At 48.1% G+C, this 26,232-nt stretch overlaps 1 protein-coding gene across 1 annotated transcript; it reads right to left on the bottom strand.

The window, feature by feature from the left end:
• Positions 1-2,265: 2,265 nt before the first annotated feature.
• On the bottom strand, positions 2,266-23,289 carry UHMK1 (U2AF homology motif kinase 1). Its single transcript, XM_074322299.1, has 8 exons — positions 22,867-23,289; positions 21,554-21,846; positions 20,804-20,995; positions 19,023-19,117; positions 14,049-14,125; positions 13,809-13,907; positions 11,194-11,282; positions 2,266-8,614 (listed from the first exon to the last, which is right to left on the bottom strand). The coding sequence occupies exons 1-8, from the start codon at positions 23,132-23,134 to the stop codon at positions 8,468-8,470; spliced, it is 1,260 nt and encodes a 419-aa protein (XP_074178400.1). The 5' UTR covers positions 23,135-23,289; the 3' UTR covers positions 2,266-8,467.
• Positions 23,290-26,232: the final 2,943 nt, after the last annotated feature.

Raw genomic sequence — 26,232 nt, 5'->3', positions numbered from 1 at the left:
AGGACCGCACGCCGAGCCGAGCCGAGTCCATGCCGACGTGTCTCACACGCAGCATGGCCTGGACTCTGTCGGGGGTGACTCCACATGTGCTGAGCATTACCTGCCACCAAACTTCATGGAACGAAAGTTTACTTTTGTATTAAATGATCACTGGAACATGTGTCAATTATGATGGTTCTTTGCATCTTACTTGTTCCTTCCTTTTTCTCTCAAGTCAGATTTTCCATCAAAACATTTTCTTAAAGTTTAGGCCCAGAAACATAGTATGCCACTCTCCCCGCCCCATCCATACTTAGTGACATAAAAAAATACAGGAACCAAACATACTCTGTCTCTTCCAAACTTTCTACGGGCATTCAATTTATAAGAAATGTCATTAGAAACAGAATTCTTAAAGTATCTGTGGTGGGTCTATAATCCATGTTAACTTTCCAAGGCACACTCCTAGAGAAGTGAAGATTTTCTGTGATGTTTACTGATTGTCAGGTGTACTCAGATACTTACAATCACTGAGATGCGAAGGGTGAAACACATAATGTGGTCAGTACGTCCTCCCTAAGGAAAACACCAGATTTTAATGAAGGGTTAGTGTGCCTGAAATTCCAAGGGACACATTTAAATACAGAATCTAAGCTAGTTTTTCCCAAACTGTGTTCTGCATGACACTACTAACATCCCACAAATTCTCAACAGGTATTTTACATACAGAAGTCCTGACAGGGTCCTGGGAGGGGGAAGGTTAGAGAAGACACCGCGACAACGGAGGAAAACGGAGTGTGTGCTGTGTGTCGTGTGTCAGCTACTTCTGGGCTGATGCTGAAACCCAAGGCTGTGATGATGAGGGTCACGGAGGATGATGTCTGTTCTGAGGACAGTCATGCTGGACGTAGGGGTAAGTGCCACGATACCTGCCGCTTTCAGATGGTTCAGAAGAAACATCTCCGTGGACATAAGGTGGGGACAGCCGGAGATCCACCACAGGTGGCCGATGGCAACACCAGGCGGATTCAGGGTGCACTAGTGTCAACTGGTGCGACCCTTCCAGCCGCTCCGTGAAACAGGCGTCTGTTCTGGGCTTCTCCGAGAAAGCAGGCAAGCAGTGAGCAGCGTGTGTGCCCAGCACCTTACCCACGGGAGTTTTCACCCGCCCCGCTCCCAGGCCTCTGTGTGTCACGCCGCATGTGAGCACCCAGGACGGTTGGGGATGCGGAGCTTGGATCCCCTCTGATGCCACCTTGTCCCATTACTGTGGCTTTCATTCTGAAAGACGAGCCCTTCCGTGCCTGACCCTTGCTCTCCAAACACCTCACTCAAGTATGTGTCATACACACACACGGGTCGCCTTGTAAAACAAACACAAGAACAATGACGTGTTAGTCTCCCAGGAGCTGTCTACTGCCAACTGTACAGAACTGAGCCACTCAGGGCCACGTGTCTGCAGCCTTTGGAAATTGCTCATTTTCACCTAAAATGCAGTTCTCTCTTTTGTGAGCCGTGTCTTCAAAAAGTTACTGCAAAACTCAACTTTATCTTCCTTACCGTATCACCGATCTCACTTTAAAGGCTCTGGTCTTAAAAATGTAAATATTCTGATGACAGAGAAGAGTAACCTTTTGTCTCTGGTCTGATGATTATTTTCCAACAGAAACATCAACAACCCACCTCCCTGCTTTATAAGGAATCTGTCACCCAGGTTCATGCAGAGTCCTTGTCACAGAGCCTCCTGCCAGCGCGTCCCAACTCTGGGTGACATGTAGTTCAGCTGGTATTTAAACACACACCCTTCAGTGGTCATGCTCCTTTGATCTGAGTATTACTTACTCCATATGTAATGAAGACACTGACATTACACATGAATTGTAAACTACACGTGTAGCCACATAACACTAACGTGCGTGACACACACCACAGGGAAAGGGGCTGTGCTTAGCGGTTCACTGACTACGCGCACGACTCGTCACGTTCCAGCCCATTTTACAGATTGCAGACGAGTGGAGAGAACGACCAATCACAATGAAACACCTCACGGTTTTAAATAGCAAGTTCAATACCTCAAGCTAAACAGGGACTCAGGATTTGGGTTGTTCAAATACACAGTTTTGCAGAAGAAAAGGACAAACCCCGATTCCTGAACTTTAAGGCCATATGTATAAGCTCTTCTGCAAAAATGATTTCCTGTTTCTTTCAAGTCCAAAGTATACTGACCTGTTATCTAAACTTGAAGACTTACACTAAATACAGAAAGAGTTCAAATAAAAAAGCCACTCCTTTAGTTTAAGCTTTATTTATAATCACCCTTGTCAAACACACATCAGGAAGCATATCAGCAGTGCACCTTATGGAAAGTCAGTTTACAACACAACCGAACAGGCAAAGTGTGTTTATAGGAAGTTTTCAGCAAAAACTATACGCAATACAGTCGACTGAAATGCAGCGTCCCCTTTTCAGGTCCACAGGAAAGGGGAAATGAAAAACAACTGTAAAAGACTTGCAGAGAAACCGGACTTAGGGATCTGAGCAAAGAACTCCTTGGTACTGATCCACTTCTACATTACGTCCCACTAGGTATCAGAAACACTCACACACAGGAAGACACCACCAGGAACAGAGAACCAAGGGCTGCGAGACCCCCAGACCAGTGCGCTACAGGAGCAGCTGGCAGAAATGTGCCTGACAGCTATTCAGGGTGACAGTCTGTAGTTTGGGGGTGAAGGCCAACCCACAGGGGAGAATAGTCCTGTAACTGGTTTCGGTTTAAGTGACGCTCACACTTACCCAGCCAAACCTTCTCAAACCACGGCAGCTGCACGTTATGTGTGTTACTGAGGGAAAACAGTAGTGGGTTTCAACACTCACAAGCCACCACCGCAGTGCTTCCGTGGGGCCCTACTGATCCTGCCTCAACTCCGAAGAGCGATCACAAGACAACAAAGATGGGGCCCTTCTGGGGGCAAGTCCCTTCTACCCCAGACGGGACGCTGTTTACAGGACATAAAGGAATGTTCAGTGACTTCAGATTGTTTTCAAAAAGGAATTAAGAATGAAGGCCTGAGTCCTGCTGGAAAGACGGGCAGCTATTCTTTCTACAAAGGCCACTCGCCCTTCCTTACTCTGAACAAACGCCACCGGCTCTGCAGGTGCAGGGGCCACACGCACGGGGCTCCCAGCCCCGTCTCTGCCCTGCTGAGTGTTGATGTGCACCAAACACACAGAAGCTGGAGTCCAAGGCCTGTCAAAAGTGAGGCCACACTGAACATGGACATTGGATCTGGTTTCTTACACTCTCACAATAATTCCTGGGTAAACAACAATGAGGAATGTGCAGGGAAGGAAATGTATCTGTGCTACACACAGGTAGCAGACCCGGATTTTAATAGTTAAGTATCTTTTTAGGTCACAAGCCACATGGAAGGCCACTGACACCAGCCAGGAGCTGTTTCTTCCCCTCGTCGCTGTTTTCATTACGTGTCTCTCCTCCGGACTGACACGTGACAGACTCCTAACAGCCCACGCTCGTCAAGTAATGCAGCTGTAGAGGATTCCAGGAGCTGCCCACGTGCACGACCGGCACCCCCCTGCACTGGCCGTCCTTCATCCGCACACTCACCGTCCTACATCGCACTGTCAAGGGGAGATCACCCAGAAGCACAAGGCAGCTCCATCCTGGGGTCGAAAAGTGACCACAAATAACCCTCTTGCTGACAATCCAGAGTTTATAACAAACAGCTCTGATGTTTCCACAAGGTTTCCCAAAAAAGAAACAAAGGGATTCACAATTCCAGTGTGGGTTTTTCTTTTTTTCCAGAATGATTATTTTCATAATACAAAGCAATATAACAAAATAAGCTCTCTTCTGCACAAGGATGAATGGTCATGCAAGACAAATAAGATCAGATGCTTCTCTGTTACTTTGAATTAAAATACTAGAAACCTAGGTCATAAAACATACACGGCCTTCAAAAAGCCACCAGCTTTCTTTAGGATCCTGCGACAGCTGGTCATTTCTGGTGCCATAAACATAACTGCCATGAAAATGACAACTCTCCGAACAGCACAAATAAAGCAAATTTGACACATCAGTCCTCAGAAAGCAGCCTAAGAAACAACGAAAGTGCTGAGCTGCAGGAAAATGAATAAAAACTTCTTACCAGGAGAACAAGGGTTGTGTAAACTAGGGATCTTATACCCTAACGATCACCTATGAAATAGAAAACTTCCTAATGCTCTCTGGGGTGTACATATATTTTTTCTCCTATAAAATTGCAGCAAAAGTAGTTAAAACAGTTTCACCTTCTTCTTAAATACCCATAGTACTTGTCAACTGCATGCGACTGTGTGACTCCAGGGCGGGGGCGGGGGTGGCTAAGAAAACAAACATAGTATGTCCTGCAGTGTCAGGGAACAAGCAGCTAACCTAAAACAAACAAAATCTTTAAAATTCTGGGTGTGTCAGAAACTAAAAGGTCCACATCCCTCTGGAAGAAAGAAAATGACCCAAGAGCTCAGGCGAGGTCCCCATCGTGGAGATTTGACACTTTTCTACTCAGAAAGGGACAGTAAGTCACAGGGACGAGAAGTAAAGGCCCTTCACTGAGTACCTGCGGAAGACACAGGGAGTCTTCTGGGCTAAGAGGGACGCGTGGCTGGCCTGTATGTGACCACACCTGACAAGACAGGGGCTACGTCTGCGAGCCAGTGACAGCATACGAAGGAGCTTCCCATTAAGACTGAACTAGAGCTGAGGGAGAATTAGCCTCTCCCAGATGACGCTGCCTTTCCACCCTCGTGCTACTGGGGGAAGTTAAATGAATAGCTTCACAGACACACACACACAAAAGGTAAACTGAGGCAATTTGGACTTTTTTAATCCATTTCTCAACCCAAAAGTGATTCCACGGAAAAGGATGAGATGCAGGAAGCTGTCGCCCAAGTGAGTGTCGAGCTTTTCCAGGAAACACAAGGCACTTGCTCACACCCGACGTGTGCTCGGTGCAGACTGTCAGGGTGCAGCTCCACCTGGACCGATTTGAATCAAGCCGCCAGCCTGCACCTCGCAGAGAAGTCTCGGTTACTGAGCGTCCCCCTCACCCCTCACGCAGAAACTGGTGTTATAATTGCTGTTGGTTCCCATGGTGCTGATGTTCATCAAATGACAACAGATTAAATGTCACACTGCCAAGTACAACTGACAAGAGGAATGATGTAAGATGGCCCTAATTTAGTCAAGCTGAAGGAAGACCTAAGAAGGAAATGACGGCAAAACGCCAGTGACCTGCGCTTGAGGAATGAACTCAGACAGGCTGGGGCCAGCATCTGAGTGTTTTGCTGGTCACTCGTCCCAGAGGGAACGGTGGCCCCTCAGGCGAGAGCCCAGTGTGGGGTAGAAACTCACCTCAGGCGTTTCTCTCCACGGCCTCTCCACGGCAGCCCTCCCTCCAATAAATGTGCTCAAAGGCTAAAATGCAAGTGAGGACAGTAAGAGGCATCTAGAAAGCAGGCTCAGAAACAGCCTGGAGAACTCCCTGAACTCCGTTAAGCGTCTCAGCAGGCGGCAGCGGGGGCACCGGAACGGGGGGCGGGGGGGCTGCTGCTCGGAGCCGAGGGACGCGCGCCTTGCACTTCTCTTCTGCGAGCGGCCACAGCTCGGGCTCAAGGCACAGCAGCAGGAGGGAAGGCGCCTGGGGTGCCGTGCTGATGGCCCCCCAACAAGGAGGACACCAGCTCACACCGCCATCCCCATCGCAGGGGAAATGCTCCTCCTCACACCAACCTCCGCTGAGTGCGCCTCGCGTGTCCTCCACACACGGCTGCCAAGTTGGAAAGTGGCTTGGACACCCAGCGACCTCCTCCAGACACTCCCCAAGAACCACGACTGTCCACACAGGAGGCCCTTCCCGTGCCTTTTCTGGACACAAACGTGCCCCGCGCCACACCATGGGACAACAAAGAAGACACTGGGAAGGAAGCAGGACGGAAGCACAGCTATTAATTTAGGAAAAGAAAACTACCTGAGATAAAACGTGCCCCGGGGTAGGGCTGGGGTGACACCAGCCCTCACCTGTCAGCCTGCCCCTCAGAGAGGAAACCTCTGGGTCTGGAACAACTTCAAAGAATCTAAACCTGTGTACACATTTCGTCCTAAAAGAACCAGGAAAATTGCGTCTTTTGAGAATATTTGGTTCAGGTTTAAGAAAGGTATCACACTTCTGATCATCTGAGAAGAGGGAGACTCTGCAAATGTCATCTTTGGTAGTAACAGGCTGAGAGCTGGGAAATAAGGGAATTTGAATATCAGGAGGGCATCTTGTCTCGATCCTATGGCTTTTCTGTATTTCATTCAACACACGGTTACCTGGGCTCATTGATTAGTCCCCCAACTCCCTTCAACCTAGTCAGTTAGCACGTTGTGTAATAAAAATCTAGTGTCACACACCACGGATCGTTGGAAAGCAACAGCAAGGAGACCCCCAGGGGCCGTGCCTCTCAGCGCCCAGATGCCAGTGCGTCCCCGCCCAGAGGGGATGTCAGTCCCTGGGGGCGGGGAAGAGAGAGGCAGGTGTGTGAAGCTAGAACACTCGCCGGACACGACCCATCTATGGTCTGCGTCTGTGAGCACACGTGGAAGGGCCTGGTCTTTCCAAAGGCCATGAAGCTGTGACCGTAGGAACCCGGTGTCAGGAAAGCCTAGGTCTCCACCACACTGCTTATGGTCTCTGGGATTTTTATTTGAAAACAAACCAGCTAACCAACCTCTGAAAGGGCCAAAATGAACACTAACATTCTTCTTTCTGAGGACACATATGAGAAGCTTCCCATGAATTTTCCCTTGGGGACCACGTCACAGGGCTCTCGGCAATTCATAAATCAGTCCCCTGGCACCAAATTGGGCTTCACAATAAGTATGAAGGAATTCCTAATCATCTGATGACTAAGGTGTTGAGCAGTAATTGCTGGACAGGGTAAGGTACCCCCCTCTCTAAAAGGCAGGTTTCCTCTGGCTCCCAGTGATCTGCACGGCTCACGGTGGGGGGCGGGGCACACGATGCGCGACGTGGTTTCCAGCAGACAAAGGTACAAAGGACTTTTCCTTTAGGAAAAAAATAAATAAATAGAAATCTTACTCAGGTAAGGAAACGAGACAAAAATCATCATCTGTATACAACTTTTTGTGTGTAATCAGTGCTAATCAAGGTTCCTAAGCTTTAAACCCTTAGACAACCGACCACGAAGTGGGAGGAATCATGGGGTCAGCCCGGGCCCATGACCTCACGACACCAGTGTCCTCGACGTGGCCCATCAGACTGAAGACTTCTTCCCGAGTCTTTCTTCCCTTCTACCTCCTTCTTACAGCTCCACCTTCCCTGACGTGCTTGCCTTCAAAAGCTAGACCACATGGGACACCGTTCCTCTAGCTTCTCTCCAGCTGAAGGCCGAGGCAGAGAACGGGGAGGGGGACGAGCGAGAGAAAGCGGGAACAGGAGAATCCTTGATCACCACCCACCCCTGCCGACTCTTCTTTCTTTCCTTTCGCTGACATCTCTACCTTTTCTGACCCACCTCGATTTTCCATCACAGCAGGCAGAGCCATGCCTTGAGAAATCAGGCAGTGATCAAGGAAATTCAGGCCCTCAAGCCGACGAAGAATGGCCCCCCCACCCTGTGCAGCAGTGCGCCCCTGGGACACAGCCACGGGTCGACGCGCCTGCTCGGGACCTCTCAGGAAGGAGCAGTTTTCTATTGTCTCTCCATCAGACAGAGCAACTCTCCAAAACAGACACCCTCCATCCTGCAGGTGTGAGACAAGCAGGGAAAGGAGAGTACACACTGCACCCGCTTAGCAGGCTCCCACAAAAGTGCACCGGCTCCATTGTTCTCTTTCACACCTTCACCGCTCAAGCAAACACACCAGACACACAAGTTGTGCAAGATCAGGCTTCGGTTCGCCATTTTCAAAGCCGTCACTTCAAACGCTGCAGACAGACTGGCTCACTGCGCACCCTGAACGGAAGGCTCAGGACTCCCGTGCTCCCTGGAGCCCTCAGCACTCAGGGTGACGACACAGTGGGTGACTGCCGCCCCACTATCAGTCAGCGTCACTGGGAGCACGCAGCCCACCATGGTGAGGAAGAGCCACCCAACAACATAAAGGGGCCGCATGTAAGTGATGTCTCCGTGCTGACAAACGCGCTCATGGTCATTGGGCCACGGGGACTCCACCTTGCTTCAGGGTCACATGGGGTAATTGTTGGGTTCCAGCTGGAGAGCAGCACCTGCCCCCACGAGGAAGGTGCCCACGGGGACGCCTCGCCGTGCGGCTGGCAGGTGTGGCCCTGCCCAGCGCCCAGGGTCAGCAGTGGCCGCACAGTAGCAGGATGAAACATGGACAAGGCGTGCCCTCCTGATGGGAAGGGGCACTTCTGCATTCGGACGTAGAAGACGAGACAGGACGCAGTCCGAGGGGCACCGGTTAAAGCAAGGTCTGGTACAGGTACCCCCTCTTGTAGGCGGTCAGCGGGTAGAAAGTAGCCACGACGAACTTCCCATCAAACATCCTGCCCGTCAGTAACCTCTGGGCAGCTTTCGAGTCGCCGGCATTCGCATACTCCACGAAGACCTGTAAGGGCACAGAGCACACGGAACTTCATTTCCACCCGCACTGGTCTAGAACCGCCCCTCAGCTCCACGAGGGTCCGACGGGACCACAGCGGGAAGGTGTGTGGTCGAACAAAGAAGCGGTGCTCATTACGAGGCCGTGACTGCAAAGCACGTTTTACAAGGTAAACAAAGCACGGGGCCCAGCCTGTGACTGGTCACTGCCCGCCTCGTATTAAGGCTAATGCAGGCCATTAGGCCCAGGGCACCCGGCCTGTGATGGGACTTTCTGAGCTCAGAGACTGTGAAGTCCAGAGCGGGAGACTGGGCCTTTCCTCCCAGGACAACTTGTGAGCTGTGCGTTACTCCTAACGACAGAGACCATGCAGCACGAGAAACCACCTTTACACATAGGAAGGTCAGGGGTGCTTTTCAGCCCTCTGAAAACCTATCTCTAAACCGTGTCAGCAACTGGAAATAAAAGCACCTCCAAATGGCCAAAGCAACGCAGTCAGCCAGGCTGTATGTTTTCCATCTAACAGCATGGGAAGACAGTACCAATTCAATTGTGTGTGATTTCTTTCGGAGCCGGTGTACCTCGTATAAGCTGGTTAAGACCCATATTACCAAATTACATCATGAAACACATAATCAAATCAGCGAATACTCGTTTTATTCATCTCAGAAATGCTTAATATTTTATATCTCCTTTTCTACAAAAATAAAAGTTTATGTTAGGTGTAGGGCCAGTTCATTTCTAGCAACATGCACTTTTTCATCAGTACACGAGAAAAATTAGATGACGTCCAATGAGAATAAGGAAGCTGTCTGAGTTTCCTAACCTGACTCTTAACTCCCAAATCCACACAGCAAAGTGCAGTGACGAAGCAGACAGTTACATGTGCCATGTATCCCATCACACAGGTGACTTACCATCTTACACATTACATCACTCCCAACTAAATAAGAGAAAAGCATCTCATTTTTATAATTATTACGAAATTAAACAACTGTATTAGAGCTGTTTCATTTCAATCTTGATGACTTTTTATAAGATGCATTCCCTAACTTATTTTCCATATCATATTCCTTAAAAACCATGCTATGTTCATTTGGACTGAAAATGCAAATGAAGACAAGCTTTGCCCAGGAGAAACAGCCATTTCCAATAACCAAAGGAAGTTAACCTAGGACCCCAGAGGCATCAAAGGCTTTCACTGCCCTTCAAATGCTTCTTAACGTAGCAGATTTCCTCTCCCAGACGAAGACTTACTTTTCCTGTCACCTGAAAGCTGGCTACTGCCTGCCCTGAAAATATTCGTCCTGCTTTGCTATTCTGTGTCCCTCGCACTTGACCACTGAGTCAGTTCACGTTGGTCCTTAGTCCCAAACCTTCTCATGCAGAGCAAGCTCCTGAACTGGCCCCGTGCCCTCCCTGTGGCCTCAGGTCCGCTGCCCAGCCTCTGCAGCCACCCTGACTCCTCCACACGGAGCCTGGCCTGTCCCTGCCCCCCACCCCCACGACAGCCCCTGCCTGGCCTTGTCTCCTCAGCACCGGTCACCTGCCTTCCTTCGTCCGCTTGCACCACCATCCCCACCAGCACCCAGTGGTCTCCCTAAGCATGGTGGGAAAGCGAGCAGCAGGCACACACCATCAGCTCCTCCCGCTGAATGAGGTAACTGCTGTCATCACCAGGTTGGCAATAACTTTTCACTAAGACGACAGTGAAATTCCTTTCACATTTTTCAGTTGCCGAGGATTTTCACAACACAGTCATCAGCTAAAACCACAATCCCTAACAATCAGAGATGACTTTGCCCGCCAGGGACAGTTGGCACTGTCCAGAGACATTGTGGTTGTCACACTGAGGAGGGGCAGGTGGGAGCCAACTAGTGGGGAGGCCGGGAGCTGCTGACCATCCTCTGAGGCACATGACAGCAGCAGGGAGGGTCCCGCCCCAGGGCTAAGCCCAACTGTGTGGAGGCTGGGAAGCCTTGAGACAGAGTAAAACAATATTCTGTTTCGCGAAAAATGACAATACTACACACAAAAGGAAGATTTCTCTTATCTTCTTGGTCACCCAATTTAATTTCTAACTGCAGAGTTTCTAAAGAAAACTCTGTGATCCTAGTTTTCCCATACATTTTAGAGATGGAAAAACCGAGTCGGCACAAAGCTACTCGCGTCGAGAACGGAACTCAACACAAGACCTCCCAGTCCAGTGCACCTTCCTTCTTTACATTATCGCTGGTGACTCCGTCATCATCAGAATGCCAGTGACCTAAATGGTGTCTAACTCCACTTAATTAGAACAGAGTCAGGCCAAAACATTTCTGTAGCTGAACCTGCCCTAAATTAGCACGATTCAGTTGGCATTACTAGTTACGAATGGCTCAAAAGTAGGCTCAAACTTTTTAAAAAACCAATAATGATTAAACATGCATGCATTTTACAGAACTTTTGGAAACAAGAGCATAAGACAATAAAAGCGTCCAGAATGAGAAGGTCGCGATCCCTAACATTCCTGGGTCCATCTTCCCCCAGACGAGCACACCCAGCGCGGAATTTTATCCCCTGAGATTATGAAAACGTCCACGTACTTGTCCTCTGCCTGGGTTTTCCTTGGGGACAAGCAGAGACACCACTGGTCCGTATTTCTGACATTCCTCTTTCACGTCTTCCACAACATCTGGTCATTAAAAGATACAACAGTAATCACTTTGATGCAATTAACAAGCCTTCCTTATTTTAAAACTTTAAATCATCAGAGAATCCAGAAATCCGTATCTAAGTAATGACGGCATGTTCTATAGCTTCTAAAATCAAGCGTAAGTATAACATAAGTCCATGTTTATGTTCACCAGTTTTCTCTTTATACTTTAAATGTAACGTTTGGAACAGCATCCCCGTGACTGAAAACCCAAACCAGCCCTCCTCCCGCTCCCAGCTTCCATTCTCCTTCCCAGAGACAGCAATCCCTGCTTCTCCAGTGTCCCGCCATCAACGTCATAAGCTTATACGAGCAAGTATGACCACATATGCTGTAGGAAAACATCCCACCTTTGCTTTTCAGTAACTGTATTCTTAAGATCCTTCAATAGCATCATATGAAATTTCCTCATTTGTTTTTACAGCTGTGTAATATTTCACTCTCCGAATGATCAATAAATTCTCTGGTATTTCCCCTACTGCTGAATAATTAAACTATTTCCAAGCTTTTTGCCCTTATGAGCGACACTGCACTAGACAAGCTTGTACGTATCTCGTTTCATTTGTGTCGCTCTAAGCTGGCTTCCTAGAGATGGAATCGCTGGGTCAAGCTGATACGGATTTATAGCTTTGTCAGCATTACCAGTCTCTTTTGCAGCAGGCTCACCGATTTACACTCCCCATACCCTACCTGTAGGGGGTTCTCGAATATGTTCTTTACTGTCAACGTGATGCTTTTAATTAGCATTTCAATAAATGAGAATGAAATTTGTGTGAGAGACTCTGGAACATCCTTGCCTATAAATGGTGTATGTACCCTTCACTCGCTTTCTCCTGCGCTCATTTAGAGGGCCTCTGTTCATGGTAAGAGCTGAATATTTTTTCCTAGACTGTCATCTGTCTTAATCTTTCTCATGGTGGTTTTTGTCAATGTAAAATTTGTTGAATTTTCTATCATTTTACTGCTTCTGAGTTTTGTGCCAAACTTGTAAAAGGCCTTTCCTGCTCCAGGAATATCATTTTTAAAAATCTCCCATGACTTTTTTTAAGTTAAAACTTTTTTCTTTTATTCCCATCTTTCTTTCTTCCGTCTTTGTTTTATACCCTCTCTTCTTTGTTTTTTGTTTTATTTTTCAATATTGTAATCTGTACTTGACTGCAAGTTTATCTGGGTCTAAAGTGGAAAGTCTGAATCTAACTTTCTCCCCCCTCCCCACCCACCAAGGCTACAAGGCAGTTATTCCCACACACGATTTCTAACTAAGCAAACTTACCTACAGTATCTCGGTGTTATTTGCCGATGACCTTGCTAATCACAACCAACAGAGGTATTTAATGGTACTATATCATCTCTTGAACTGTTCATGTGAGATTCTTAAACACTAAGATTTTGTAACTACATTTAGACGACATTTAAACACTCAGTGTATTTGGAGCAAAAAAGAAAAATAAGAGTGTTACACACAAGATACCAAGAAAAGAGTAGGTACAGTCACCTGACTGACCCCCAGTAGAGATGACGGGGTGAACAAGCCCCACCTGCTCTCATCACAGGCCTTGTGCTGCTCCCTCCCGACCCCTCAATGTCCCAAGCCACCCAACTGCTGACAGAGCTCGGGCACCAGCTCTGTAGAGGCTGCTCACGTAACCTTCCCCGCTCCCTCTCCGTGTATTACCACCTTCAGATTTAGCAAAACTCTGTTTACATACTGTTTCCCCTACACACTAAAGACAGGAAACAATGCCCCCGTGGCAAGTACAGTAAATACGTCTTAAATGAGTAAGTTGTTACAAGCAAAAAAGAGCTAAAAGGAGAGATAAAAGCATAGGACAGGACGAGTATAAACAGAGAGAAAGAAGTTGCTGGGAAGATGAACCTATTGATTTGGTGAAGGCTTACGAGGCGTAGAAGACTGAGAGGACCTAGGCTGGGGCTGCGTTAACCAAATGCCACAGACCAAGTGCCTTAAGCAGCAGGCGTTTATTTCTCAGCATGGAGGCTGGAATCCAACGTCAGGTGTCGGCAGATTCGTGTGTGGTGTGGCAGCTGCCTTCCTGCCATGCCCTCACGAGGCAGAGAAAGCTCTCCTATGTCCTCTTTTTCTTTTCTTTTTAAGGCAGGCGCAGCTCACAGTGGCCCAAGCAGGGATTGAACGGACAACCTTGGTGTTATCAGCACCGCGCTCTAGCCGACTGACCACGCGGCCGCCCCGCCTCCTCCTCCTACAGGCACTGATTCCATGATGAGGCCCCACCGCATGGCCTCATCTAACCCATGGCCTCCTAGAGGCTCCACCCGCCTCCAAATACCACCATACCAGGGAGCAGGGCTTTGCCACGTGGATTTGGGGGAAAGTAATCGACAGCAGGAAAGAAAGGGAGAGGATTTTAGAGCTCGTGGAGCTCAACAACCTCACTGATAAGTCGGGAAATAGAATCTCATGAACTATACGCATCCTGCAGACTCGGTAGGAAAGACACACGAGACACAGTTGAGGGCACTGACCTTCGTAGTCCTCTTCGTTCTCAAGATACTCGCCGTCCAGCACATTGAGCAGCCTCAGCACTGGGGTGGGGAGCACCACCAGGTCTTCCAGGTGAGGGGCTGTGGGGCGCATGCCGACAGTTAGACATAAGCCCCCAAAGAGACGGACGCACGGCCGTCAGGGGCTGGGGAGCTAGACGAGCTCTCCTGTCCCATCCGACTGTCAGTGAGCAGGAACCAAGAAAGCCGCGCACGACTCACCGAAAGGAATGCTGAAGAACGGGCTGCACAGCGCCATTTCGGCGGGGACTCTTCTGCTCGGGTCGTCGTGAAGCATGCTGAAGCACAAGAACAGTGAATTTGACAGTGACCGCCCAGACTTTTGAAAACGCAGCCAGGAAAGAAAAGAGAACTCAGTGTCCGTCACCGCAAGAATTATGCGGCCGTGACTTTCTGAATCAGCCATCTACAAAAAATCTAAGAGCTATTTATGAGCAAACGCTGCAATAAATGATGATGCATACCGAGGGCATACTATATTCTAATTTAAAATCATGTTTTTGACACAGTGATCCACATTTTATAACATTAAGTGAAAAAAGCTAGATAGATTAACCCAACTGAAAAACAGAAAAAGACAGTGGTGAGATGATTTTTGAATCTTGTCAAAATAGAACAACTTCAGAGCAATAGCAGAGAAACCTGACAGCAAAATCAAACTCCATGGACAACGTGTCAACAAGGCTAGGTCACACCAATAAATGCCAAAACGCAAGAGGTGGGGGACAGACCACCCCCAGGAGTAAGACCTGCAGCTTGTCAGCATCCATGTGGAAGGAAGCAGAGAAAAGCAACAGTTGCCTTGATGGATCAGAGAAAAGAACAACCCAGAAGAGCCAACAAGTACTTGCTGGCAGGCAAGGCACCCGACTGCAGAGAAGCAGTCGCAGCCACAAGGTCTGAATGGGTGGAATCCTCCAGGTTCTAGGACTAACCTGCTGAGGCTCCGTTCCCGGCACAGTCCTGCGGAGGAAAGAAATCTTGGGAACAGAATCCAAACTGAGTAGGATGGGGGGAGAGGAAGAAAGGGCAGGAAAAAGTAGGGGTGGGGAAGAAACAGGAGCTCTCAGGAAAAAAGCAACATTTTTTTAACATTACACAAAAACAACACAAGAAGGAGCCCTGTGTAATTAGGAAAGATATGTCAACTACACCTTCTTCTGTAAGTGTAGGAACATGAATTTCACATAAAAACGAGCCCCTAGCTGCTAGATGGGATGCTGCCCAATTCATGAATCTCTTAATAAAGCGAATTGGATCTTCCAAAAATAACAATGAGCTACATAAAACTATTCTAACACAGCTCTTATAGAAAGACGAGAACTGCAAAATAACGTCCTTCAGACAATCAGTGCATGTCAGAAAGATACGACCACAACACAGATGAACACTATAACCCACCATTTCAAAATGAGCTGAAGATATTTTTTTAAATGATACGAGACATAAAAGAGCAATGCAAATCAAAATTAGAAAACCTCAAAAATAAGGTAATAGGACCCGGGAAAGAATTAGAAAAGAAAAAATCATTTCATAAAATAACTAGAAGAAATACAAACATGGTGAAACACAGGAGATGATGTCCTACAAATAAACAGAAGGCAGAAAGAAAATCTTTAAAAATCAAAAAGGAAGAATGAAAGACACAAAAGATTCAAGAGAAAGTGACAGTCCTGAATACACTCAAAGAAAACCCTATCCAAGTAAATATAAAGCAGGACAGCCTAAAGAACAGCTAAGCAGGGAACAGAATAAACACTAAAAACTGTAATTCAAAAACAAACAAGAAGATCTGAAACTACGCATTTTCCTGAGACTATTGAAACAACCAAAACAACCAAAATCAGGATACAGAGGGTGCCAAAAAAATGTACACACATCTTAAGAAAGGAAAACTGTATTAAAATTGTCATACTCAATATATACTGATAATAAAAGATGAATACAAGTCATGTTTGACTTCTGCAATTACAAGAGGTGGTCAAAGTGGTTCCCATTAGCGTCCAGACACTTCTGATTGCGGCAAAATACTGCTTGAGCAACTTTGACCAAAGTGTCCACTTGTGTACATTTTTTTTGGCCCCCCAGTATTCAGGTAAAATCACTAGACTTTTAAGAAAAAAATGAAATCCTTTGAGCATCTAGATAAAGAGACCAGTGATTTTCAATATAAAGACCATTAGATTCCATCTAACATTTCCACAGCAACACTACGTGCGAGAAGAAAAGAAAGTTAACATGTTCAAGACACTCAAGAAATGAAAACTGCAGGCCCAGGATTTTTATACCCAGATAAACAGACCCTAGAGCACAGAAAGCAGACGTAAACTACGACTGACGTGCAAGAGCTCTCGAGTAGCACTCCTGCGCCCCAGAGAACCGCCTTAGCACCTCACATGAGGAGATGCTGCACGAGGAGCAGCATGAACCCCCGTTTCCAGCTACGTGCACAGAGGAGGTCAGATGAGAACAACACAGAGCACACAGGACGTAATGGCCACATGACCCGGTGATGCACATACAACTCTTTTTCAAATGGGGGGAAAATGGGAAAAGCATATGCAAATATAACTGCTTTCAGTAACCTTACCAGAGTACTATTATTCTGAGGCTGTTTCAGTGTAATGTGGAATAAAGCAAATGCGTGATTATGAAAATTCTAATTCTGGCATTCCCTCTAGCCTTACAGCCAGAATTACTGACATAGAGGACAGGCAGAGAGGTAAAAAAGAACTTGCCAGTGGTCTTGAATTTGAACTGGAAGTATCAGGATGACCTCTGTCCACCTGACAGGCCTAGAGACAATGACCACACAGTAGCAGGAAGTATTCCTAAGACTGTGACTTAAAAATACCATTTCCCTAAAAGAAACCATGCTTCCTGGAGAATATGGATACTCCCAGGCCTGGGGCAGGAAACGCCTAAGGTGAACTGGCAACAGCCTGTCACACCAGACAGCAAGGAAGTCATCGAAGGCAAGAGGTCTGCCAGAACCAACTGGCAGAGGCTCAGATTCATCACAGAGAGGACACGTTCAGCTTCAACCAGGATAAAAAGAACAATGTACTAAAATATATCACATGTATATCAAATATATTCAAATCCATTAGTTAATAATGACACTTTGAACTTTCAGGAAGGGGATGATCCCCTTGGGAGGATGACGGGGAAACTGAAAACTAGCAGAGAATCAAGCCTTTGTCTGTGGTGAACCAAATGGAGAACAAATGACAGAATAAGCAGGGTAATGGCTCTAGGAACTGAGTAGTAACAGCTGCTAACACAGCAAAGAAAGACGGCTACGTTATGTGCCTTCTCGTGAAAGAACATAATACCATCAACAGTCCTGCAAACAACCACCTTTTAAAAAATCCCTCTAGATGCAACTACCAGTTTACAAGACACAAACAGACAAATATGTTAAATGACACCAGGCTAACACAGTCTGCAAATGTCTGTGGACAGACTGTGGACAACCCTGAGCCAACAGCCCGGCTGTTCAACGATCAACAGGGAGAGGAGAGGAAAAGGTGGAGAGGGGATTTTTAGATTGAGAGAGATGTTTTTAAAAGTAATTAAAAACAAAATTTTTTTTTTTAGAACAACACTAAACCACAGTGTTTAAGGATGCACACGTGGGTAATAAGCGATAATGAAAAAGAAGAAGTAATCAGCAAAAAGACAGGGCAGGGGTTACTTCCAGGGGCAAGAAGCGGCCTGAGTGTGGGACGGAGGCACAGCGACCGTCTTCCGGGCACTGCACCGCTGTGCTTCTCGACCTGAATGGTGGACACAGACATTCCCAAGGCGTCACTGAGCTGCATGTTTGTTCTCAGGGTCTGTGTTTAGTCCACAATAAAAAAAGTTCAAATAATGTGCTTGCACACACAAGAAAATACACAGAAAAATACTGAAAGGAAATAAATCAAGTGCTAACACTAGAAACTGTGTTTAGAATTTTTATTTTCCTCAACACAGTTTTCTGTAGTATTAGCATTTAGAATTAGTTGTGCAATAAGAAAAAAAAGCTGTTAGTCAATACTAGAAATCAGTTCATTTGACTTCCAAACAAGAATCCGTAACACTTTTTCCCATTTTTTAAATTAGAGTTGGCATATAATATACTAGTTTCAATGTCATACTAGTTTCAATCATACTAGAATCCATTAGGTAAGTTTACACTGCCTCTTTTCAATGTAAAATGCAACATGGGGTATCTACTATCAATCAGATACTAACAGCTATTCAAAACTAATTGTCACACACACACACACTCACACACACGAGTGCAAGTGAAATTGGTGAGAGCTGAGTAAGTTCCATGGGTTGTGATGTCCTACAGTTATGTGCGATGTCACCATTGGACAAACTGGGGAAAGGACACAGACCTCTCTGCAACATTTTGCAAGTTCCTGTGAAGCTATAATTATCCAAAATAAAAAGAAAAAAAAAAACCCTAATTGGAAGATTTATAGGGTCAATATTCCAAAGAAACAATAATACTCTGATTTGATCAAAAGACCCACCCTTTTGCAACATACTAATTACTTTTCTTCATTTCTGGCCCACAACGCTAGAAATGTGAAAAATCAACTACTGGATAATACACATTATTTCTTATTTTAAAATATCTATTGTGATTGCATCTACTCAGAAATCAGAAACACTGTATCTGTCCTGAGTTTTCAATGGCAATTATTTAAAGTATGATATTAGGCTGGTGCTAAAGTAATTGGTTTAAAAGGTTAAAAATTACTGCAGAAACTGCAATTACTTTTGTACCAACCTAATACATAACTACCTTTTTCGAAACTTTTCTTGCTAGTCCAAAGCCAACTTGGTCGTTAGTTAATAAAGACTCTCTTTCAAAACCTACTTTCCATCAAGTGTGTAAAACTGTCCGAGTTACGAGAGGCCAAAGGTACAGCGGCCCATCACCCAACTTCCGCTGAGTAACAGCTTCCAGGAAGGGCCTAACACCTGGTATTCATCAGGAACAAAAGACCATTCCTTTGAAAATAAATTTAGTAAAATGACTCAAGTCACTTGGTTTTTATAGAAGGTCTACAGTAAGATTTTTATTTCTAAGGGGGCAAAAAGTCTACCCGATCAAGCAAACCATAAATAATCCAAATCTATCTGGTAAAAACAGAAATTGAAAGCACCCGCAATTACCTTTTGATAAGGTCTCTGAGGTGATAGGCTGGGATGGCGGCATTCACGACTGCTTTACTGGCAAATATGTGGTCAATGATAGCAGAACTGTTCGCCTGAAAGAGGGAGAATGGTCTTCCTTTGGTTATGCAAGTCAGGGACATTTACTTAGCACCAGGCACACGCACGTCCCGTTTGGGAAGTAAAATGTGACAGAAAGCATCCTCCTCGGAGAGCTTTGGTCTTAGTGGGACACGATGCACAGACCTGGATGCTTCTAGGGAATAGAATGTTCTTCCTCTGCTCTCAGCACCTGGCGATTTAGGAACATACACTACATGAACGAATGAGAAACAAGTACCAAAGCAACCACGTCAAAACGTAGCTTAATGCGAAGTGAGAAAACGAATGTGTGCTAGGTGAGGCAGGGTCTCAGCGATGGGTGTTCAACTGGTTTTCAGACAGAAATGAACTATCAAAGAGATAAGGCAGTACTTTAAAACCACATTCTATTATTCTGATCGGCTCTGGCCCAAGCAGAAACAGTGCAAAGAGCTCAATGATGGTGGATGGAATCGGTCCGTAATTGTACAACATTAGAGAGAGGACACTGGCCTCCTGACTGGTGGGAGTACCAATGACAAAGAATGACACTGGTTTTACTCATGTGGCTGCATTTTTTTTTTTCGCCAAAAGTAAGCATTAGGTACACCCAGTAGGCTATTAAAGCATTCCCTCCAGGAACTGCCACACCACAAAATTGATGACGGGGCTTAAAAGAAATAAAACTCTGCAAAGTATAAGAGCCACACACTAACTACGTATTAGATGCTCAAACAAATACTTCATACGAAACCAATAATAATTCCCAAGTTGTATTGTTTATCAATCCTCTAGCCTAAAGGGCACTAGTACCAACATGACGTTACAGGCTCACGATCTGTTTGAAAACGTTACATAGTTAATTCCTAATTTATGAACATACAAGTCCATTCCTTCCTATGTCAGAGGCTGGAAACTAAGAACCCAGGTTCCCTCAGAAACAGTGTCATGAGCAGCACTCACTCTACCAGCAAAGTCACATGTGGACATGGATAAATCCGGAGCAGTGCGGGCCTGTGGACAGGACCAGCGGGGACAGGCCATGACACTCAGGTGTAGGGTCCGTGCCTCGACACCCAGGGACAGGCTGTGACACTCAGGTGTAGGGTCTGTGCCTCCACACCCGGGGACAAGCCGTGACACTCAGGTGTAGGGTCCGTGCCTCCACACCCGGGGACAGGCCGTGACACTCAGGTGTAGGGTCCGTGCCTCCACACCCGGGGACAGGCCCGTGACATCCAGCTGTAGGGTCCATGCCTCCCTCCAGCTGTTCATTCGGAACAGGTTAAACAACACCCATTCTCACGATGCTCCCAGAATTGTTCAAATTCACTGAGACTGTGCATTAAAATGCCTTAACTGTGAAGCATGAACTGGAAAGCTGATGGAAAGAACATCACGTGACTTGCACTACTGTATTACTAATATTTTAGAATGTAGTATAACTAATAACTGAACAAAAGCAATCACTTTTGCTTCTTCAGGAAAAGGCAGTCACTGGAATACTTTATCGAGCATTCACTCCACGTCAGGCCACGGGCTAGCGACAGTGAGCGTGCAATGCTCACTACTAGCACACCTGCACCTGTGGGGTGAGGAACCCGATGTGCAGGGACAGGGGCGTGGAGGCCAAGGCAGGACCCTCGGCCAGAAGCCCTGCGAGCTGAGCACTGACCCCCACGCCACGCTCCGCGAGGTACCTTCCACTCCTGAGATCGGACTGTGTGTTTCAGTTTCATTCCTGAGAACATTTCCAGCAGAATGATCCCGAGACTCCACAGGTCAACGGCTGAGGTGCACTCTGCGTCACTCTGCAGGCCCGCCTGCGCCAAGCAGTTCTGCAGTTCTGCTTCTGGAGCGCGATACCCGTCTGTCTGAATATACTTTACATCCTAAAGAAGATGAGTAGATGTTAACGACCAGTGAAAACTGCTCCCTTTCTCCTCCAGCGCATTTCCCGCCAAGCTGAACGCCAAAGCCTTTAGTCCCCGGCCATCACAACCCTTTGTTCCTTAACCAGGCAGCTCTCCCAGGCTAGCTGCTCTCTTTCCAGACAGCACTCGTTCCCTTAGACAGTCTCCTGCCTGTCAAGTACGGCTGATAAATAGGACACTGTGCGAATGGAGGGTTTGCCATAACTGACACGCGTTTTCCCATGAGCCCCGACTGAAGACACCAGTAGCAGTAATTCAGCAAGTATCCAACGGTGCAAAGAATAAAAAGCAGTCTGTGTGGGTGAAATATTCCTAAGAGCTCCACCTGGATCTCAATGGTGCCCTGACCTGACCCAAACACGTACGCTCTTTTACATGGTGGCAGTGAAACTCTTCCCGCTTCATCCCCAGGTATTTCAGTATCATAGAGAGGTGCCTCTGAAGCCTCTAGTAACCCATTTCTGTCATTTAAGTATGTTTGGCTTAGACACTGATGGAAGGGGCAGTATTTCTTACCTGATTGCCTTCTTTGAAGCTAAGCCCAAAGTCGATGAGTTTAAAACATTCATTCTCTGCGCTCCACAGTATGTTACGGGGTTTGAGGTCTGCGTGGACATAACCCTCGTGATGGAGAAAAGCAAGGGCCTCCAGAACGTCTCGGGCACAGTGCTGTATCATCCACATGGAACAACCCTGGTGACTGGAGTATAAGAGCAATTCCGAAACACTGACGTCCAGGAGTTCAAGCAACAGACAGCGTGATGGCACATTTGGAGAGAAGTGGATTGTAAAGACTCCATATAAAGTCACTAGGAAAAGAGACAAATTACAGGACTTTAACCATCAGACTCAGGGAAAGTTACTATAAGGTAGAGGACTGTGCAAATCTGGGACAGTCTAGGTAATGATAACATTAAAGAGCAAGCAAGCTTCCTCTGTAATTAATTTTACCCATGAGTAAGATTTTTGGGCAACTGGGTTATTTTAACAATTATGAGACAATCTTCAACAACTGATTACTATTCAGAGACATTAAATATGGCACAGTGATTCCAATTGTGTTTCACCAAGCACTCGGTGGTGGGTGAATATGCACTTAGGGTGCCAAGCAAAAATGATCGCAAGTAAAAATCCAAACATTAGGTACTACTCTTAAGATGAATGTCACACTGTGCAAAAACAAAATTGAAGATTGGTTCTTGACCGAAAACAGCTCTCTATAATCTAAATACTAAAAGAAGAGATTAAGCCTTTCAAGATGCCACTTTAACCTAATCTTGCCGAGTCAGCAAGTCCTCAGGCCCTGGAAAACTGCGCAATTACCATGGTACGTACACCACGCAGCAAACAAGAAAAAACAAGCAAACCTAGTGTTCATTCTTCTCCAAAAGGGTAACACAGAAAGGTCCCCTTGGCAAGAAGGAAGTCACTTATTAGACTTGTCAATGGACCCTGTGCAATACCGAGTCATTGCTCCCAAATCCAAGAGCCAAGTAACGTCTACGTGACTTACTAGCACTAACATCACAAGTCCTGGAAACAAATGCCTCCCTTTTTTCACTGCTATGCAAATACTCAAAAATGCCCACGCAAGACATGGCGATGCAGCAGAACCGCGCCTCCCGCCGCCAGCAGGGCACCCGCTGCGCTGACAGGGCGGCGGCGCCGGGGACCCGGAGCTCGGAGCGCGTCCCGGTGCCGCCGCCGGACACAGCAGCCCGGGGAGGGCGCGGGCGGGCCTGGGCCGGCGGCAGGAGCGCGCGGCGAGGACGCGGCGGGGCCGGGGGTGCAGGCGGCCGGGCAGCGCAGGGCCGGGCGGCCGCACTCACCGATGTTCCGGTGCCCCTGCAGCTGCTCCAGCGCCGCCCTCTCCTTGCGGAAGCCGTACTCGGCGGCCGAGGCCGCGGCGCCCGTGCTGCCCGGCGGCAGGAACTGCTTGAGCGCGCCGGGGGGCGAGCCGGGGGTGCCGCAGCAGCGCACCCGGTACACGGAGGCCGACGAGCCGCTGCCCAGGCGGCTCTGCACCTGCCACAGCCGCCCGAAGGCCTCCAGGAACCGCGGCGGCTCGGCGCCCCACGCGCAGCCGGACCCCGCCATGGGCGCGGACTGAGGGCGACACCGGAGCTGACGCGACGCCCGGGCAGCCGGCAGCGCCCACGGTCACATCCCCGCCGCGGGACAGCGGCTCCGCAGGGAGGGGCCGCCACCGCGGGCTCAGGCCGCCATGACACCAGAAGCCGGAAGCGGAGGCCCAGCACTTCCGGCGGGCGGAAGGAAGCGGGCCCAGGGCCTCTGTGGGCGGGGCTTGCAGGGAGGTGGGCGGGGCTTTGCAGGGGATGTGGGCGGGGCAGGGTGGCCCTGCGGAGCGCTTACTGCGCCTTCCACAAACGTTTGCTGAGTATCATGCAGGGTGTCATGCGGGGTCTCTGGTCCCACCCCCTGCACAAGAACCCAGGATGTGCCTAGGCTGAAAAGGAACACCCACGGAGCCATAGATAGGGGAGTCACACCACTGTAGTCTCACTGGCTTGGAGACACGGGAAGCAGGAGCCACACGATCCACAACCTGCCGTCCACTTGTCTCTGCCAACCAACCTCACTTGCTAACTGCAATCCACCTCTCTGCAACCTGCAATCCACACTGAGTAACGGAGGTCTCCCGTAGAAATCTTAGTCCATAACCGAGGGGGTATAATCAGAGTAGCCGTCCCTGTTTTTATGTGTATAATTCCACTTTTTCTGTTTCAAGCGCCATTCAGATAAAGCGGCCCAACTTGGTCTTAATTTGCCCCCATCTCTTTTTCCTCAGATTTTATCTAAGGTCTGTGAATGAACTAACCTGACAAGCTCAGGGCCCGCCAGCATGACCGACCCCACTCACTCTGTGACTGAAAGTAGCCACACAGGATGGTCTGAACATAAAACTTCCTAGCCGGGCGGGTCGTGGCGGGTAGTCACATCCCAGGCCTGCAGCTTCCTTGGCAAATGTTCTTCTTTACCTTTGAAATCGTCCATTGTCTGTGCACCTGGGATAACATGCCTTTGAAATGTCAGAGTCCTCTCCTTTTCCAGCCCCCTCAGGACACCACCCCTGCACCAGAGCACGAGACCACAGAACCCCTCCTTGTTACCTTGTTTCCCAAATACCATCTCAGGGAGCCTCTACTTATGAATTATTGTCCTGACTCCTACACCTAACAAGTTTCTATAAGTCCTTTGTGTTTCATGGTTTCACGTGTGGTACTGAGCTACTGATCCTAGCTAAGTTACCACATCCTAGTGTGGTACGGGTGCTATAGATTTTAATACTGTATCTTTTCATAGGTTTTTCCTCATGGTCTTTTGAAGAGGGATGGATACAAACAGCAATGTGAGAAAGGATGAGGCTGGAGGTGCTTTTCTAACAGGATTCATAGCTGTGCAGGTGTGGCTCCATTCCAGGTCATCAAGGCTCCGGGAGTCACTGAGGATGGAGCCTTTCTGGGACACAGCAGCCCGTCCCCACTGGTGACCAACCCTCGGTCACGGTCTCTCCTCCTTCCTCCACACAACACCTCAAGGTGGCACTGTAGGTCCACTACTGGCCCTGTTCTCAGAGATGATGGAATCCTGGTGGCCGCTCTCCCTGAAACAATAGTTTCAAGAGAGACAAATAGCAATAAAGGCCCTTACTAGGCCATCCAGGGGGACCAGAATCAGGGGACAAAGGGGAGAGAACAAGACCCCTGAGTTCCATGCCCAGCCCCCGAGAGGCAGAACAGAGGAAGCAGCGAGTTGGGTGACGCTGTGCAGCCAGCGCCACAGCATCTGCCGGTGACTGGAGAGGACAAGTGAGAAAGGGTACAGGAAGGTCTGCTCAGAGGCTCTGAACTCTTCAGAGTGACACTCAGGGACTCTTCTCCACGGGTCACCCCACCCCCAGCCCAGGCTTGGAGGAGGCTCTGTTCACCCTGAGCAGTGGGGACCCGTCTGCCATGCCCCCATCCACTGGAGCTCCTCGGGCCCTGACTGGAGACCTTGGAGGAGGGCAGTGTGGTTACGTGGACATGGCACGGACCTGTGCCTGCCTCATGAGCTTGTCTGTCTGCAAGGAGGACTCGGTGACTTTCACCCAGCTTTGGGTCAGCCACCTGGATTGGCGCCTCCTTTGGCTGAATGAAGATGACAGATGTCCCATCATGAAGCCAGGTGCTGGTCTGGAACTTGTCTTCTGTAGGAAACTCCAGGGGAAGCGTTACCGACTCCCCCAGCACCCCATTCACCCTCAGTAGGTCTAAGCTGGTTTGTGGAACCAGGTTCCCTGTAAACACAGAAGGAAACAGCTATAAAACTGACCCTGACACCCTCCCTCAACCCAAGCTACCCAGTTGGTCCCAGCACTCACAGGTTGGGTCAGTTGTGGGAGGTGATACAGCGGCAGTTTCAAATGAGTGCAGAGTTTGTGGGAAGCAAGGTGGATGGCAGTGGTGCAAAGAGGCCTAGACAGGCAGAGGAAAGAGAACAGACTCTGTTTGGGGCACACTGATTCTAAGGACCTCTGCGACATTCAGGTATGTCACCTCCATTGTCCCATGGATCCTCTGCAAAGCCATTTGCAGCAGGTGACATGTCCCTGTTTGGTGGGAAAAGACACTGGAGCTTCTTACTGAATAACCTGTCTGAGCCAAACTGTTAACATGTTACGTTCCCTTTCTCACCAATGTCCCCGTCCCACTGAAGTAACTCCGAGGTGGTCACCGTAGGACCGCGTTACAGCATGCCCAAACAAGGGACTGTGGGCATGGCCATGGCTCCTGATTTGGGGAATCTTGTCATCTGAAGCCGCTACGTCTTTGCTGTGTGAGAATGCTTTCCACTTCCATGCTTTCACAGACCTAAATCAGACTGCTATGGGCAAGGTCAGAAATAAAGGAAGTCACAGAGAGAAAAGGCATGTGGTGGCCTGGACAGGAAATGGTAGCGGATCGTACAGCCTGATAGAGCATCCGGAAAACAGCAGGCAAAACACTGCGGTGGGACTCGTGCGTGGCAGACGCTCTGCCTTTACAGCCAGTTGAGTCAGAGTGGAGGCAACATTAGGGTTTGTAAGGGGTCCACGGGCAGGGTGAGGGAGGGGGTTTTCTACAGCCACCGGAAGGCTGCAGTGAGGAGAACCCCACCTGAGCCAACTTGGCACGTGGCCTCACTGAAGGGAC

The sequence above is a fragment of the Rhinolophus sinicus genome, linkage group LG17 (genome assembly GCF_036562045.2).
Source record: "Rhinolophus sinicus isolate RSC01 linkage group LG17, ASM3656204v1, whole genome shotgun sequence".
Lineage (NCBI taxonomy): Eukaryota > Metazoa > Chordata > Mammalia > Chiroptera > Rhinolophidae > Rhinolophus > Rhinolophus sinicus.
This window is presented reverse-complemented; position numbering and strand designations above follow the sequence as displayed.

Coding starts and splice junctions, on each gene's coding strand:
- UHMK1 (XM_074322299.1), bottom strand. CDS start 23,134: ATGGCGGGGTCCGGCTGCGCGTGGGGCGCCGAGCCGCCGCGGTTCCTG. Junction 19,118..20,803: donor TCCGATCTCAGGAGTGGAAG/GTACCTCGCGGA, acceptor TCCCTCTTTCAG/GCGAACAGTTCTGCTATCAT. Junction 8,615..11,193: donor AAAACCCAGGCAGAGGACAA/GTACGTGGACGT, acceptor GTGCCCTTACAG/GTCTTCGTGGAGTATGCGAA.